The sequence below is a fragment of the Ambystoma mexicanum genome, chromosome 5q (genome assembly GCF_040938575.1).
Source record: "Ambystoma mexicanum isolate Mex_15411 chromosome 5q, UKY_AmexF1_1, whole genome shotgun sequence".
Taxonomy (NCBI): domain Eukaryota; kingdom Metazoa; phylum Chordata; class Amphibia; order Caudata; family Ambystomatidae; genus Ambystoma; species Ambystoma mexicanum.
Window position 1 is genome coordinate 91608822 of NC_090933.1, and position 18083 is coordinate 91626904.

General features: G+C 46.1%; 1 protein-coding gene across 4 annotated transcripts in view; it reads right to left on the reverse strand.

Moving 5' to 3' along the window:
* Nucleotides 1-18083, reverse strand: part of RBFA (ribosome binding factor A) — a 374647-nt gene that overhangs the window by 93613 nt on the left and 262951 nt on the right. For all 4 annotated transcript variants that reach the window (XM_069620577.1, XM_069620579.1, XM_069620578.1 and 1 more), the window contains one exon: nt 8171-8255. In XM_069620577.1, coding sequence (XP_069476678.1) covers nt 8171-8255 — 85 coding nt within the window. The remainder of the gene's footprint in view (nt 1-8170; nt 8256-18083) is intronic.

Consider the following 18083-nt stretch of genomic DNA (forward strand, 5'->3'; position numbering starts at 1 on the left):
ATGTGCATGGCTATCAGAGCCCCGCCGTAGCAGTTCACCACCACAGCTTCCACCCGTTTCTCTCTTCCTGGCTTAGAGGGGCTGCGTGCATGCCAGGCCCAGGAAGATCACCCTCACCATTGCAATGGATGCCGTGCCTCGTCTGCCAAGGGAACCCTCAATACTAGAATGCCTGATGGGATTCGTCTCATGCGCCGTTCCAGGTCAGTAGGATAACTCCTCGCAGGCCTCATCCACCATTTAAAGACCTAGATGCCAAGGTGTTTGCTCCATGAATCCAAGCACTTTCTGGCGCAAGGTACCTCGTGCGCCTTGTATCTAGCATCTAAGTGCTATGTAAGCCAATATATTCCTCATCACAGTTGCTGCAGCACCTTACGAGACCTTGCTCCATTCTGTCCAGCGCTGTCTAAACCAGTGTATACTTGATCATATCTGCTGCACCCCATTGCAGGCACCATCTGCACTAAGCTATTGCTCAAAGCAGCTGCAGAATAACCAATGCACCATGTGCCTCAAACCCAAGCGGCATACTCGACAGCTGCCACAGCACCTCAAGTGTCTTGTCCCTTGCTTCCAAGCACTATATGCACCAAGATATTCCTTCAGCACATCCAGCAACACGCTAGCTCCTCATGTATCGCTTTCAGAGAGACGGGCTCTTGCATGGAGGTCTGCACCGGGATATTCAGCACAGCCACCACAAAGCTTTATGGGTCTCATTTCTCCACCCAAGCACGGTCTACAAGGAGAGGTTTAACCAAGGCCAGAGACCCTTATAGGCACATTCCGTGCTCTAAGGGAAACTATGGGCCACACAGTATTAGCGCTGAAGAAAACGGACACTTACCTTTTGGGGTTGGGGGTCACTAGAGGATTGGCACCGACTTACCACTGGGGTTCTGTCAGATGTACTTGTGGTTCACAAGCATAGTTTAGGGGGCTCACTAGTGGGAGCTGGCTTTGAAATATACCCATCACAGATTTCTGAATCTCAAGTTAATGCTACCTTTAGGAACACATCCATTGGTCAATGAAACAATGGACCGATTACACTCCTAAAGACAAAAATATTTGGGGAGGAGAAGAAAAGTGGGAAACTCACCAGTATTGTTTTAAATATTATTCAGTTTGAACCAACTGCCTCAAACGTTTTCTACCTGTCTTTAAATGCTATTTCATTTTGACCAATATTATAGGCTCAGTGCACTTTGAAATGACTAAGAGCAATTTTTTTTGGTGCTGTGCCCAATTTCTGTCCCAGTTCGATCCCGCTGTGGTACACCTCTCTTGCACACTTTTTTTTAAAAACTCTTTTCATTAAATTTTAAAACAGAAACAGCTCCAACATTCACCCCCCCTCTTTATGGCTCCCCCTCCCCCCGCACCCACCCCAAACAAGGGAAAACCCCAACAGACAAACAAGCCACTTGCCAGTGTTCCTTTCCACTTTAAGGTGCCTTCAGGCCACCCCACTGTTCACTGTAGGTCCACTGTAGGTCCAAAAGCCTAAGGCGCTGTGGGCGCCAACCAATTCTGAAGTAATCCCTGAGAAAACCCATCACTTCTCCCCATTCGCTTGCAAAACTCTGCAGTACATTGTTCATAGCGTATGTCACCCATTCCACCGCGACTAACTGCCAAATTTTCCAGAGCCAATCCTGAAATACTGGTACCACTGGGCTTTTCCAGTTCCGGGCAATCAATGTCATTCCCGCTAAAGTAAGCATCACCTGCGCTCTCTCCCTAGGTCCAGGTGCCCATGCCATGTCATCGTGCCGAATGCCCATCAAGGTCAACTCTGGAGATCTACTCCCCCTGGTCCGAATACCTGCTGTTGGGCTTCCCGAATTTCCTCCACCAGATATGCTCCACTGTTCCCACCGCACCACACCCTCTCCAACAATTACTCGACGTCCCAGGACATAGCCTGTGTAAACGGGCTGGAGTTTAATGCCACTTGTAAATGACTGTACCAGGCCTCCTGTGTTTGGAACGCTCTTGGCAATTTCGGAATTATCTTCCAAAGTCTCTCCCATTCCCTCTTTACTATTCCTCTCCCCAATACTCTTTCCCAATGGGCCATAAAGGCCCAGCTTTGCCTCGGAGTGGTCTCATCTAAAACCTTGTACAGTTGCGAGATCAGCCCCTTTTGAGCAGTCATTGGACATTAACATTTTTTTCAAACTTAGTGGGGTCTCTGACTACCACCCCTTTATTTTCTGGGTGCAAAAGCCAATGACGTAGCTGGTAGTATCTCAACCTTTCCTCCTCCTCCAGGGCGAAGTCCCTTTTACACTCGGAAAAGGAGCTAATTTCCTTCCCAATGAACAAACCCCGCACCCTCCTACATCCTCCTTCCTGCCATTTTTTTGAAATCTACCCTTTCCAGCCCAGGTGTGAAGTCCCCATTATCAAATATTGGTGTGAACTGGGACGGGAAGGTAGTAATGACTCTTAGCCGGGCCAGCCTATCCCAGTTATCCGCAACCAGTTTAGTGATGGAGCTCATATACATGTGTTTCAGCCGGTGAGGTTTAGGGAGCCACAGGACTACGTCCAGGTCATACTTAATTACTGCCCAGTGTTTCTCCTATCCTTGCTGAAGCCACTCCCTAATGTCCCGCAACTGTGTTGCCTCATAGTATTGTCTAAAATTTGGAAGGGCCAGTCCGCCCTCTCTTTTCAGGGCGGTAAGTAGCTGTCCTACCTTCCCAAATGAAATCGTTCATTATGATTATTTTTCTTCTTACGGTCACAAGGGAACATAAAACATAGCCTAGCCCCTAATTAAACAGGATCCTCCCCATAACAATATTTTCCTCAATGATTTTGTCATAGTATAATAAGCACTTTCTTCATTGTAAGAGTAAAAGTAATGGGTTCTGTGTCAATTTCCTGTTTTCTGGAGGTCGCATATCAAAGAGACAGATTTTTTCGGTCGATGTCGTGCAACGCCCAGAAAAAAGGAAAGACATCACGGCTTTTTAAAAAAAAAATAATTGGGAGCTTGGGGGTTTCCCCTTGCAAAAACCCCCTTTGCTCCCTGCTTCTTTCCACCCCACGTCCCCACACGCACATGTTTTTTCATTGTGTGCAGCCGGCAAGTCACCTGTGTGCAGCGCAGGGGCAGACAATTCGATTTAGGAAGACCACTCTGTGCGGTTCCAGAGCAATCTTTCTAAATCAGTCTTTTTTTTCCTTTTGGAAAAAAAGAAAAGGGTAATTTGGCCTAATACCAAGTAATGCAGCAAGCTTTAAGCACACGGTTTAGAGCGCCATTCCTTGCTGCAGACTCGAAAATTGTGCATGAAGCTTTCACTGGAGCCATTTTCACCAAAGTATTTCAGGACAGTTCTCACATAGATGTTGGTACCTCACATTCAAGAAGAGAGTTGTGCAACCCAAAACAGTAGTCTTTGCTTGTAAATAGTCAAAGGTTGTCTGTGTGTAAAAGAAAGGCAGAGATTGGCAAGGACAAGTGGTATCCAGATGTGGACAAGAACAGTCCCCACAGCACAGCATTCACGGAACATAGGACTCCAAAGGGGGTTTTCGGGCAAAGTCTGCAGATTTGCAATACTAGTTTCAAGCACACGACACCCGATTCACCAAAGTAGGGCTCTGAAAATGTTTTGGACTATCACGTCCATCTAGGAAGGGGGGGGAGGGGAGAAGAATCAATTGCCTCCCAGGCTGGCTGGGCCGTTTCTCCCTAGCCCAGAGCTTCAGAATGTAAAAATAATAATTGAAAAAGTTGAAATCCTTCAAACTCTAGCCTACCTTGAAGGAAATGAATGCTATTAGGCTGGCTCGCCATCTGTCTAGCTGCAGATTTGCCCCCATGCATGGCCCTCGCCCAGTGGCAACGTAGGCATTAAATGACAAAATTCTATGACCCTGGATAGTAACATTGGCGGCATTAGCCTACTTGTTCGAAAAACATTGGACCTTTTACTTTTGACCGAATTATTTTGATCATTTTCTTGGTCGAAATTCAGTCAAATTTAATGAAAATGTATATTGGCACCACTGTGGTCTATATACCATTGGTCTGTTACAATTATCAGCAGCAGCTTATCACGACTCCTACTTGCCAAGGAAGTAAGGCTACATATGTTCGACTTTGTCCCCTTCAAATACCTTCAAAAATGCCTCCTCAGAGGTATTCTACCTTTTCTCACCTTCCCTCAGTGGCTCACTGTGTCCAGAGCCCTGCTTCTCTGCAGATTGCTTTACTGCAACAGTCTCTCTCAATCTTCCTACTTTTACTCTCGGACCACTTCAACTTATCCAGAACAGAACCGCAAGACTTATCCTTGGCCTCAAGCCCAGGGACCGCATGTCTCCGGTGCCGAAATCTCTTCACTGGCTCCCCATGGCAACAAGGATCAATTTCAAGTCCCTTTGCATAGTCCACAAGGCTTTATGGGCAGGGCCCTTACTATGTACAATGCTCTCTTCCCAAATACTCTCCTTCTAGAACCCTACGCTTGGCCTCCTTCAACTCACTGCGGGTGAGCCGCTTCTCCAAACAGAGATTTGGGGGTAGGTCCTTATCCACTGCAGGTTCCTCCCTCTGGCACAGCCTACCTACTTCTCTCAGTCTGGAGAGTGTCGAGGACGAGTATGCTTGTCCTTTTTGCATAAACTTGCAAAATAGCCTGGCACTTAAGTTCTCGAAACTCCTCAAGACCTACCTCTTCTCTTCCTCTTTTTCTCTCTCTCTCTCTCCCCCTCAGCTGCTAACCTCCTTTCTCTTTGCTTCTTTCCATCCTCCTTCTCTTCCTCAACATGCTCAGGTAGCTGACTGGTCCCCTCGTGCACCTCCAGACACTCACAGGTTCCAGACACCCCCGCCAGTCCTATACTTGCCTCCGGGCCTCTGCACCCTGCAGGGCACTACTGCAATATGCTCCATGAGAGGGGCTACCACTCTACACTTAACCCAGGCCCCTTCTGGACTGGGCACCCGTGTCCTCCTCCCCCTGCCTCGCACTTCCTGCTCTGAGCACTTACAGAACCTTAACCTTGTTGTAGGCCTTGCAAGTCTGTCAGTCTGTCTGTCTGTCTGTCTGTCCTGTCCTCCCTCTGTCTGCCCTCTCTAGCCTGGTCGTGCTTGAAATACTCATGTACAAGCACATTGGAAAACCAACCACCAAGCAATCTGATATGTCACCGAGCCAGTACTGTAGTTTATTGATCTGTATGTTCCTCTCTGCACCCCCACCCTTGTCCCCTTACAATTTGTCAATCACTTCACTAGTAGATCTGCCTCTGGCCTAGTATGTTAGCTATTGTTGTTAGATCATTTGGAATCTTCAAGACCTAAGAAAGACGACTGTATTCCCTTGTTCCCTTCCCGCCTTGAAGCGCTTTGAAGCACTTCACCTGTGTACAAGCGCTTTACAAATAAACAATTACAATACCTATTTTACAAATACCACTTTTGCAGGTGGTAACAAAAAGGTGTTTTAAAAAATAAAATGTCTGCCATTTCCATAGTCAAAGTGAAGGTGCAAATGGATTACATTATATATATCAGTGGTTTATCCCCACTACTGTATATTTTTAGGCTCACCTATTCACCCCTTACCATGGGCCTTTGTAAAAACATGTTTCACTGTATTTACTTCCCAGTATAGGAAAAAAATATTTTTTTTTTTAAATGGGGTCCCGTTTGATATTTTTAACTCCACCTCTTAGATGGCGGTAGTCTGCTGAAAATACTGCCGCCGCTAGTCCCATGGAGTAATGCCAGTTTAATGCCATTTGTATTTGATCAAACCCTAAATTGGGCCAACAATACAATTGCTGAATAACACAGATTTTACCATCTCCACCCAACTCTGAATGATCCCCCGCCCCCTAGGTATTCATGTTTTGCCTTGCCTAGAAAATTCTTATCTAACCAATAGAATAAACACATGCAAATCAACATTTTCACAAATACATATAGTTACATGAACACAGATGCATTCTTTCACATATACTTCACCCAATTGCAAAAACACTCTGCCATATCACTAAAGGCACACAAACCGAACAAAAACACATACACACAAACACCCTCCACCTTCCTCGAAAAAAGAAATGAATATAGGTCGATCTTACTCCTACTCAATCACTGTATCCCAGGTGGACTCTCCTCAATGTACCCTCTGGTTCCATGAACTGAAATATGCAGCCAACTTTCAAGAAAGTGCAGGCACAATAAAAGCAAAGTCCCCTCTGTCTTTTGCACTGCATTGTCCAAGGGCAGACCCCATACCCACATTTACCAGCAAGACCCCCGACCGCACCTTCTCACCATGTCGGGCAGAGGCAGATTAGCAAATCAAGGTGGTTTACTGTCTACATGTGAGCCAGAGCAATGGAAGGGGTTGCATGACAAGGAACTGGTGACTGAACAATATGGGGAAGTGAAGGGGATGTGAGGGAAGAGGATTGAGTTAATGGTTAAGGGATGGTACAAAAGGGGAAAGGAAGTCTGATATATAATTGTATGGAAGATGCAGAAGGGGCATCAAGGATGTGGTGCAAAGGAAGGACCCTAGATGGTGAGGGGAAAGGAAAATAGGGCAAATGAGGAGGTACATATCTGGAAAGGTAGGTCAGTAGATTGAATGCCAGTTCCTGAGACCTGTGCCTAACCTGTATGCCACTGTACTATATTATGGGGCAAGATCAACCCCTTTCTTTGTTCAGAGAAATTGATGCATATACTTGCTTTATGAACATATGATTCAATTAAGACTTCGCTTATATTTTGTCAGGTTGCTTCATCATGTCACTTGGTGTTTAAAATCCAGATTTATTGAACAGTGTACCAGTTTAGACCTTGAATAACACATTTGCAGAAATAGTTTTGCTGGTCCTATTGTTGAAGATGGAACTGAAAAAGAGGAAATCTCTGCTGTCTAAATTTAAAACTGTGAAATCAGGAGGCTAGGGCTTAAATCCCAGCATACCAAAATTGACACATTATGTTATCGTGAGCAAATCACTTTACGTCACTGTGCCTTGTTTTCTTTAACAGTCTTTAGGAAAAGTCTGACTCACATGGGCTTATAATCTATAGGGGTACTTCATCCATAAACAATAACCCTTTATATAATGTTTACTGGTGGGGAGGCAGTATGCCAAGTGAGGTTCTTGTGCTGTGGAGGGGTCGGGGGGGTGGGCGCTGGTAAACAGGGTGCCAGGTATGACTTTTGTGTTGTGCAGTAGGGTGGCAAGAAGCCAGGTATGGATCTTTTTGCTGTGCCACAAAGCGTTTGGCTCTTAGAATGAAGGCGGACTCCCTGTGCCGGCTCTACTAATGGAAACGTAGCCTGCTGTCCATTTGCAAATTGCGACATGGGAAACATCAGGCTTCCCATTTCACCCGATTACAGTATACTGGTGAAATAATTTTTACTAGGTTTGGTATGAGGGGGGAAGGTTACCTGGTGCCTGGGTCTCTAAGAAAACAAAAACATAACTGAAATTTATGTTGCATAAAAGCAACACAATGCCAGTTAGAACACGGGGAAGAGGTTGGTATTAAGTTTAATTGTTTGGGAAGTCAGAGATGCTGCATTGGGGTCTTGGGCCACAATGCAGCATCACCCATCACCCCTAGTCTGCATAGTCGGTGGTGATGGAAAATGATGACTGCCATAGTCCAAAACATCTGAAAAGCCAAAGGTTGTGGATCCCTGCAGTATAGTTGTGTTCTAGTGTCTCCTCTACTGGCTAGGCTCCTGAAACCCATGCAATAGCTGCAGACCTGAGAAGGATACGACTTAGGACACATCTTGTCCGTGTTGGTTCATAGTTCACTGTGTGCTGACTTAAATTCCACTGAAGAGAAAATTGACACTGTACATGTGAAAGTGAAGAATCATATGAAATTCGTATTCATTGAAATATATGTCAAATGTCAACTCCCTCTATATTTAGTCCAGTGACAAAAAAAAAAATATCTAAATGTGCACCTTAAGAGTAAAGGTCCAATTCTTTCAAACTCTCAGAGTCAAACGATTCTTAAAAAAAATAAAAAGGCCTATTACATTTGCAATGTTCTTCTCTTTGTTTTGTGCATGAAGTTTCTACAGGACGGCAGTAGGACAACAGACCCTTGCCTGCGTGGAATAGTTAAATGAGGAGTTGTAGTGTCTTACTGTACCTCTGAAACGGCAGCATGCTGACGGTCTTTCACAAATACTACCGGAGGAACGCTTCCAATAACATGATGGGTGATCAGAAGATGTCTGTAAAGAGATGGTGCATACAGATGTATATTAGCCACAGTAGAAAGCAATCTAGAGAAAGTTTTACAGGTTTAACAGCAAGCACGCACGTGCAATATCTGTTCTGCGATGTGGTAAGACAGAAAGCGCACTACGCATGCTCTGCTCTTCTTCGGCACTGAACAATAATGGTCCTAATATGTTAGTATTAAACACAGTTTTAAGAACACTCTTTGGTGATCATATGATCTGACTATGATGCACATCCTGTGCTCAGATTGGAATGTGCAGCGGTCATTTTCAACAAGCACATCCTCACCATAACGCAAGGAGAGATCATTGGGAAAGCCCTCTTAAATCCCCTGCAGGATTGGATTAGGGTAATAAAATGATTTCAACCCTACAAGCTGGATTCCAGAAAAGTGTGAGTCAATAGAGTAGACATTTATGTTGTTTAAGCTTATTGATACATTTGTCATTTAAAAAAAGAAGACCAACCTTTATTTCTGTTTAATTATTCTTAAAACAGCCTTCAACTCCGTTCTGAGAAGCGTATTACGGAAATAGCAAATGTACCACCTGATCTCTTGAGGACCATAATGTAGCTTTGTACAGTATATACTTTTCGCAAAGGATGTGATTCTTGCCTCCAAAACTAAAATGGTCATGGCCAAGCAAATATTGCTTTTTCAAATGTATGTAAAACCAAAGGCCTTGCTATAAATTATAACACCAAGTCTATGGTTTGCTGCAGGGGCAAGAAGAAATTCAAAGGTCAAAACCTACGTATCAATAACTCTCCAAAGAAGTTTAATTCTTCATTTATCAGATTAAATTGAAAAGGAACAAGGCAAGAACAATGTACAAAATCCAATTTAATTTTAGCCAAAACAGCTAGGGAAGTATTAAGATTTGCTTGCGAAAAGCAGAGCAGGTTGATCAAGCCAGCTTCATCTGTATACAAAGCAAAGGATTGGCAAGTCTGCATTTACGGATCTGAAATCTGGGGTTATTCTGACAGTAAATAGCTAAATGTTGAACAAAAATACATTTTTAAAACAATTGTTAGGAATTCTCTGGTCTGCACCAAATATTGCTGTTCGTTTTGAGTTCAGGTGGTTACCAATTGAATCCCTAGCAGCAATAAAGCCAGTCTTGCAATGGCAAAAATTGCTTACCAACCAAATCTACTAGCCTTTAGAGGTGCATTGTTTGATCTTAACCAAAGCCAAGTATCTCAAATCCCATGGTTCAGGCACATAAAGGCTAGTTTCTATGAAAATTGAGAAACTATGCTGTGGTATAATTCAGATACCATCAAAAGAGATCTAGTACATTAAACAAACATTCTTTGCGTGGTCCCAAGAAAAAGCATTACACAATTGTTCTAGAAGTAACCAGCTTTCCAGTTATAGGTCTATTAAAAATTCCCCTTATTATAAGCAATACCTAGACCTTGCTCATAGTAATTTGATCAGAACGAACTCTCTTGATAAAATGGAGATTGGGCCTTTCACATATTGCAGGACTACTGAGGATGGAACCCACAATATTCAGACTTTTGCAGAGCATGTTGTCAGAATGGAAACAAATCCTACACTTATTTTCATGTCCATCATATATTGATATTCGAAAAAAGCCATTTGGAACCCTGGCTGAAAAATAAGGGTGTAACTATATATATATATATATATATATATTATTGGTGTGTTTTTATCTGTTAGCTAATAGTAATGTTTTGAAAAATTAGGTAATTTTTTTGTTGACGTGCGATTTATGTGCTTTTCTGACAATTGTTAAAATAAAACTTAACAAATGAACGAAACGTATAAAAAACAAAGCTGATGCTATGCCACCACCAAGAGTAAGAGACTTAAACATCCAACGTTTACAATTGAGGGTAGGTGCATCTATACGATCAAATCAACTGAATACTTGGGAATTTGTATATAAAGAACAGTTCACTGGAAAAATTAAATTCAGAAGAAACCTTGGCTCCTAAAGGGGTGGCTGTTGTGAACTTCACCAAACGTATGGAATTTGGCACTATTTCAAGTGCCCTAGTGGTTTACAGATACCAGGCTGCCGCTGTAGTCGGATCTGATGTATGGGGCTTTACTCCTACTAAGGCTGTAGGATCAAAAAGAAAACAACATTCTTAAGTATTCCATATCCTGCACTATCTATACTGACAAGAATTGAGCTGGGTTGGTGAATTACAAAATTGGAGGTTAAACTAATGCCCCTTCTGTACTGGGCAAGGATTTGCAAATGTGATCACCGTATACATTACTGTAACTTACTAATAGATGTGGTAGCCTCCTTTGGGGGAGCTGATCTGCCTTGCTTTAGTTAGGTCAAGTTGATGTTTTCAAAGCTATTCCTTTCTCAAATGTGGATGAATCCCTGTAAATATGGTAAGCATATTAAAACGACCACAAAAGCTTCCAATAAGGATTGATGTTATCAAGACAGTGGGCCTCATTACAACCCTGGTGGTAGCCGTGCCTGTAAAACAGGCACTTCTGCTGCCGGAGTTGCATTTTTTCACGGCACCCAGAAATGGGCAATTACCAGGTCATTACGACCTTGCCGGACCGAGTATTTGCCCATTCCTGGGCGCCAGAAAAAATTCTTCCCCATTCCCATTCCCATTGAGCCCAACAGGGCTCAATGGGAATGGGGAAGCCGGATGCACAGGCACCATTATCAACGGTGCCTGTGCATCCGAAATGCTGTGCTCGCGGGTGCCTTTAATTCTGCCAGGTCAGACCTGGCGGAATGAAAGGCACCCGCTGTCACGACACGCGCTCGCTCGCGGGCGCCACTTACCTGTCCTGGGGTCCCGGGTCCACGGCCGCAGCGGTCTCCTCCTTCATGGAGGCTGTACCCGCGGTGGCGTCTTTCCTCACGCCGACCCGCGGTCCGGATGGGCTACGTGGACGCCGCCATCTTGCGAGGATCTGCGCATGCGTGGATCGTCAGTATTCGACGTCCCGTGCATGCGCAGTGTCGGAACATGCGTTCCAAGCCTCGCTTTGATCCCGGGCCTTAAAAGAGCATCGCATACACAGGGACAACGCGTCTCAACGCGGTTGTTACTGCGTATGTGCTGCTGGAGTCCTGGCGCCCGTGCCTCAGCCCTCCAGTTCCCTGCTCTGCTTTATCCTGCCTAGCCCTGCCTCTTCTCCTTGTCCTCTTCTTGCTCCTTGGTCCTCCTAACCCTTGCTTCCCTGTTCTGCTGGGTCCTTGCCTGCCTCCTGGTTTAGGGTAGGGGAGGTCCTGTCTGGGTTCCTAGATTACTTCTCTTCTACTAGGAAAGTGGGATTCCCCTGTCTGTCCTGCTTGTCCTTGCAGGCCTTTCTCCTTTGCCTGTCTTGTGCCCTGCCGGTACCTGTGCCTTGCTGCCTTCTTGGATGTTCCTGAGTTCAGCTTCCGCAATCATCGGTGTCTTCATCAAGCCTTCTCAGCCAGTGGAAACACTGTCCCGACGTCACGCAAATACTGAGAAGTGCCACCCGTGGCGTTGGGAGTTGGTTCAGTGCCATCCTGTCATATATCGTCAGGAGGGGATTGGGCTAATTTCTCGCGCTACCCATTCATCGGCAATAGATACACCGACATACTGGCAACCTCAACTCCACGGTCTACAGGAAGAAAAGGTAACCAGCGATCTCGTGAAGACTCGTTTAACAGATTGAGACGCCTTTCCTCCAGTCTCGACATGGACGACATGCAGGAACTTCGCGAAGAAATGCGTGCCATGCGTCTTGAAATGACCACCCTCCGCCAGGAGAACAACACCCTTAGACAAGCGTTGGACCGGAGTTTGGCTAATCCCACACAACCAGCTACACCACCTGAGAACTCCATGGCTTACACTACTCCGATGAAGTATGATGGTGACCCGCGTCGAGTGGCAGGCAGAGTTCTGTACACACTGTCGGATCCATTTCCAGTTCAGGTCAAGTCATTTTGGTCAAGACAAGGCTAAGATCGGGTATATCCTTGGAAACCTAACCAGCAATGCACTTGCTTGGGCCGCACCTTTGGTCTCTACCAACAGTCTTCTGTTGGGTGATTTCGCTGCCTTCGAGAAAGCCTTTTTGGACGTCTTTAAACCGCCCAATTTGGCAGCCATGGCCCAGAATCAATTAATGGAGATCAAACAAGAGTCAGGTGACATAATCCACTACATCAGTCGGTTTCGACAATTAGCAACCGATTCACAATGGCCCGAAATTACTCAAAAAAACCTTGTTTCGTCGGGGACTACGAGAAGAGTACAAAGACGAATTGCTGCACATCCCGGAGCCAGAAACGTTGCCTGCATTGGTGGAACAAGTCTTACGCATTGACCACAGGTTAGCTGAACGACGGAGTGAACGTCGCAGATTTGACAGGTATCAACCGGTCCTTCCGGTACAGAACCCTGGACCAGCTGTCCCTACCGATGTGGGTCCAGAACCCATGCAGTTGGGTGCCATCCGAGGCCCGTTGTCCGAGACCGAAAAGAAAAGAAGACGACAGCAAAGCCTGTGCTTGTATTGCGGTGGTTCTGGCCATTTTCTAGGCACCTGTCCGCTACGCCCTCTGAAGAAACAGGAAAACTAACAGGCCCGTTGTTTGAGGCGAAGGCAGCAGCGGGCCACCTTTCTGAATCTGACCTTCCTCCTATGAACCCGGTACCCTTGTTGATCCTGAAAGTCGGTGTTGCCTGGCTAGAGAAGTGTATGAAAACCTGGGCCCTTCTGGATTGTGGAGCATCCGGCAACTACATCGATGCCTCGTTCGCGATTGCCAATGGGATCCGTTTACATTACAAAGAACGACCAACAGTGGTCGAGGTGATCGATGGTTCTGCTTTGTCTTCTGGTCCAGTCTGCCAACAGTCCGATCCCTTGTGGCTCTCTGTGGAAGGGCATCGCGAACGGATTTCATTGGATGTCATCAAATCTCCCTCTTTTCCGGTGGTGCTGGGCTTACCTTGGCTGTTATATCACAATCCTCAGGTCGACTGGACCGCTCGTTCCCTGGTGTTCTCTTCGACACGTTGTCCTCGGGACTGTGGACTTCACGAAACCTTTCCTGCAATTTTGGAGTCCCTCAATCCTGCCGACTTATCTGCCCGTTTATGTGCCACTCAGTTGGTACCTCAAGAATATGCTGGATACCACAAGGCGTTCTCCAAGCCTGAGGACATACCATTACCGCCCCACCGGCACTTTGATTGTTCCATTGACGTCCTGCCTGATGCGGTCATTCCCCACGGCAAGATCTATTCGTTGACTCGACAAAGGCGTCCTACAGGAGTACATTACGGATTGCCTCAACAAGGGCTACATAGTGCCGTCCAAGTCCCCCGCAGGATTCCCGTTATTCTTCGTCAAGAAGAAAGAGGGCACTTTGCGCCCTTGTATCGACTATCGTCAACTAAATGAGATCACGAGGAAAGACAGGTACCCATTACCACTCATCCGGGACATCATCGAATCCCTGAAATCCGCACAAATCTTCACCAAGCTAGATCTAAGAGGGGCCTATCACCTGGTGCGGATTAAGAAGGGAGATGAGTGGAAGACGGCCTTCAAAACACCTATTGGTCACTACGAGTACAGGGTGATGCCGATTGGACTCTGCAACGCCCCGGCCGTCTTCCAGCGGTTCATGGACGATGTCTTTTCGGACCTTATTGGAATATCTGTATGGGTATACCTTGATGACATTCTGGTTTTTTCTGACACTCGTACTGCACACGTTGCGCATGTTCAGGAAGTTCTCCGTAAACTAACAGATAACGGCCTGTATGCCAAAGTAGAAAAATGCTAATTTCATAGGGAAAGCATGGAATTTCTGGGCTATGTGATCAGCAGCACAGGAGTCCAGATGGATCCCGCAAAACTGCAAGCTATACGAGAATGGAAACCGCCACATGGCGTGAAGTCACTTCAAAGGTTCTTGGGCTTCGCCAACTTTTATCGACGCTTCATTCCACGCTTTTCTCAACTTGCCAACAGTCTAACCCGCCTGACCAGTACCAAGGTGCCGTTTCTCTGGGACACGCAGGCCGAGGAGGCATTTCTGGAATTGAAAAGATCCTTCATGTCGGCTCCTGTTCTTAGACATCCAGATGATGAAAAGCCGTTTGTGGTTGAAACAGACTCTTTGGACTACGCAATTGGTGCGGTCTTACTACAGCAAGATGCAATCACGGGAACAGAGCACCCGGTGGCTTACTACTCAAGGAAATTGTCAGTGAGCAAGAGAAACTATGCGGTGATAGAAAAGGAATTACTGGCGATAAAAGCAGCTCTCGAGGAGTGGCGACATCACTTGCTGGGTGGGAGGTACCCGGTGGTGGTTCGCACAGATCACCGTAATCTACAGTACCTGCGCTCTTTGCAATGCAGAACCTCCCGTCATGCTCGTTGGGCCTTTTTCTTTTCGCAGTTTGATTTCACCGTCACGTACATTCCTTGTTCCCAGAATACCAAGGCTGATGCCCTGTCTCGGTCTCTGGAAAACAACGTCGAAGGTGCCAAGGAACCGGAGCCTCTGATAGCGTCAAAACATTTTCTATCGATGGTGACTCCCCAGCTCCAACAGTTGATAGAAGCCACACGAACGGATCCCTCAAAATCACAGATACTAAAACGCGCTGACATCAGAGAACGTGGCGGCTTGTTGTTCTTCAAGGATCGTCTGTACGTTCCCACCTTGGAGCTCCAGAAGATCGTTCTACAAAATTGCCATGATTCCGTCGTTTGTGGTCACCGTGGAGTCCGCACAACACAAGAACTGGTTGCACGGCAGTACTGGTGGCCTGGATGGGCCACACTGGTAAAGCACTACGTGGATTCCTGCCCTGTATGTGCCCAGACCAAGATTCCTCGCAAAAGGCCCATTGGTCTCCTGAAACCCACGCCTACGCCTCCGTACCCTTGGCATACCATCGCCACGGATTTCATCGTTGACCTGCCCCTATCTGGTGGTTTCACGTGTATAATGGTGGTGGTGGACTGTTTCACCAAGACTGCTCATTTCTTGCCCTTTCCTAAACTGCCCACTGCCTCCCAGATGGCACGACGTTTTCTACACGAGGTGTATCGTCTTCATGGTCTTCCGGAGAAGAGCCTATCCGACCGGGGATCTCAATACATCTCATTTTTTTGGGACCAACTGTGTCGGCATTTGGACATTCAGCGGGCCCTGAGTTCCGGCTATCATCCACAGACCAATGGGCAGACGGAACGCACCAATCAGACCCTTGAGCAATACCTACGTTGTTATGCCAATGCCACCCAAGACAACTGGTCGGAATGGTTGGACACCGCGGAAGCGGCTTACAACAATGCTGTTCATTCTGCTACCGGACTCAGTCCCTTTTTCTGCTCTACCGGTCTTCATCCCAGACTGCTGCCAGTTCGTCCTGCATCTTCCAGTGCCGTACCATCTGCAGATGCCCTGGTGTCCCTGATCCGCGATCAACATCGTCTGGCGGCCGGTACCTTGGCAGTGGCACAGGCACATATGAAGGAACAGGCTGACAAGAGACGGAGCCCTGAGCCTGTCCTTCATGTTGGGGACAGGGTATGGCTGTCCTCCAAGAATCTACCGGTACGCAATTTACCTGTGAAACTTGCTCCCCGCTTTTTTGGTCCCTTTCGCATCATTGGGCGCATTTCTTCTGTTGCCTTTCGTTTGTCTCTGCCTCGTTCTTGGAGGGTCCATCCTGTCTTTCACGTCTCCCTTTTGAAGCCCTATGTGCCCGATGTTATGGGTCGTACCTGTTCCCGTCCTGCCCCGGTTTTGGTTCGGGGGGTCCCTGAATTTGAGGTGCAGGAGATTTGTGATTCACGGATTTGGCGGGGTGCTCTGCACACCCGCGAGCACAACTGGGAGTTTGCCGGTCCGGATACAACATTACCGGTAAGCTTACCGGTTCCGATGTATCCGGACCGGCAAACTCGCAATGAGGCCCAGGGACTTTGGGACAGAGGTTGAGTTTGTCCATACAATATTTGTAATCAAAGTTATTTATAGGTTTTGAAGCAGACCTTAATGTGCTGGAACCGAAAGAAAGCTCCTCGACATGGAAACTAAGGCTAGGAATCTTATCCATACAAGCTATCTCTTCCAAATGGGAGAACAATACCATACCGAGATGCTGTTTTATTAAGTACCAGTACAATAATGCATTGTGTGTTCTTTTGCAGCTTTATACTGCCATCAGAAAGCACTCGGCTACAGGAGTACATTACGGTGCATTCCCGGCTCTAGTGGATCTGGAAATAAGGCACAATCACAAAGCTCTATGTGCATGTAAGTCTAACACCGATATGAGGCAGGCGAAGATTATTGCCTTCTATCTTGTATCAGCGTGGCAAATTAAAATTGGCCAACCAACGTTTTGGAATACAGACCAGCCCTCTCTCACTGCTTGGTGCATTTGGCTACATGGGTGCTTGACAAGCCATTGAACCATAATGCTAGTTATAATTCGCTGCTATTTTTAACATTATATTCATATATGAAGCTTATTTATGTTTATCTGCATTGTGACTATTTGTATACTAACAAAAGTGCCCGTTCTCCGAACATGTTTTATGGACAGACATGCTAACACTCATGAACTGTTGAAAATGAATGATCCTGTAGGTCACTGTTCCACCTTAAACTGGCATGGTTCAGTTCGTTGCAGTGCGTTGCGGTTAGAATATCTTGGAAATCGTGCATCCTAGGACCTTGAAACGTGGTTTGCGACCTCAAGGTGTGTTCCTCATGTCGGGACCGGTTGAGAATCCCAATTTTTTATTTCCCTTCATGGGGAACATGGTTTACGGCTTCGTCGGCAAGCACCATCTCGCATAAATCCTCAGCAGAAGTAATTTCACCTGATGCTGCAAACATTTGGAAACTTCTGGAATGCTATCTGCCTTCAACTTCGCCTCTCAGGTCCATTCGTCTCACATACATTTTTTGTTTCCCTTCCAGAGAACATTGTTTACGGCATTGTCGGCAGGCCACAAAATAATTTGACTTTTGCTGAAACCTGGGGAAAGGTGAGGTCAGGTATCAGACTAAGTATTGTTGGTAGAACTAAAAATCTTTCTCCGAAACTGATGCATGGTAGGGAACTCCCAAAGTGGATGGAAAAAAGTGCCGTTCTGAGCAGGGCCCAACCAAAAAGTTGGGAGCGAGAACTGTCCATACGATCTAGCTTTATGGGATATCAATGCATTCTGTGCAGGATATGAGTATTTGCATCGTTGGAGCACTTCTGCGATTCCAAAAGACTCATTCCAGTACTCTTGATTAATAGGTAGCCACAAATCCTTTCCCATGTTTTACAGAGGTTCTGCAGAGTGCGTATGATCAGGACATTCTATTTTAAAAGAGCCTCATAGTATGAAAGTATTTGTGTATAATAGAATGATGCTGATCCGGATTGCTGTCGACAGCACCAGAGATGAAATACAATGCTGTAATTCCAAATATTACCAGAAGTCTCTTTACAATTCTAAAATGCTGTTGTAGCATCTCAAATGAGACTAGCAAAAAGTACCCGTTCTTCCGAACGGGTTCTGTAGACAAGACATGACAACACTCATCAATTGTTGAAAATCAATGATCCTGTAGTTCGCTGTTCCGATGCGCTTATCGCTTGATGTGCTTTGCACCCTGAAGTAAACTGCACTGAGAATGGGCACGTGCGGCTGGCTGACATACCCCGGAGCAGATATTGGGAGAGGGGGGGCTTTAAGGAACTCATGATGGCAACAGTAAAGACAGACACAAGTGATCACAGTTCAAGGTTGTTACTGTATGCAGGTTGGAAAAATGCCTAAT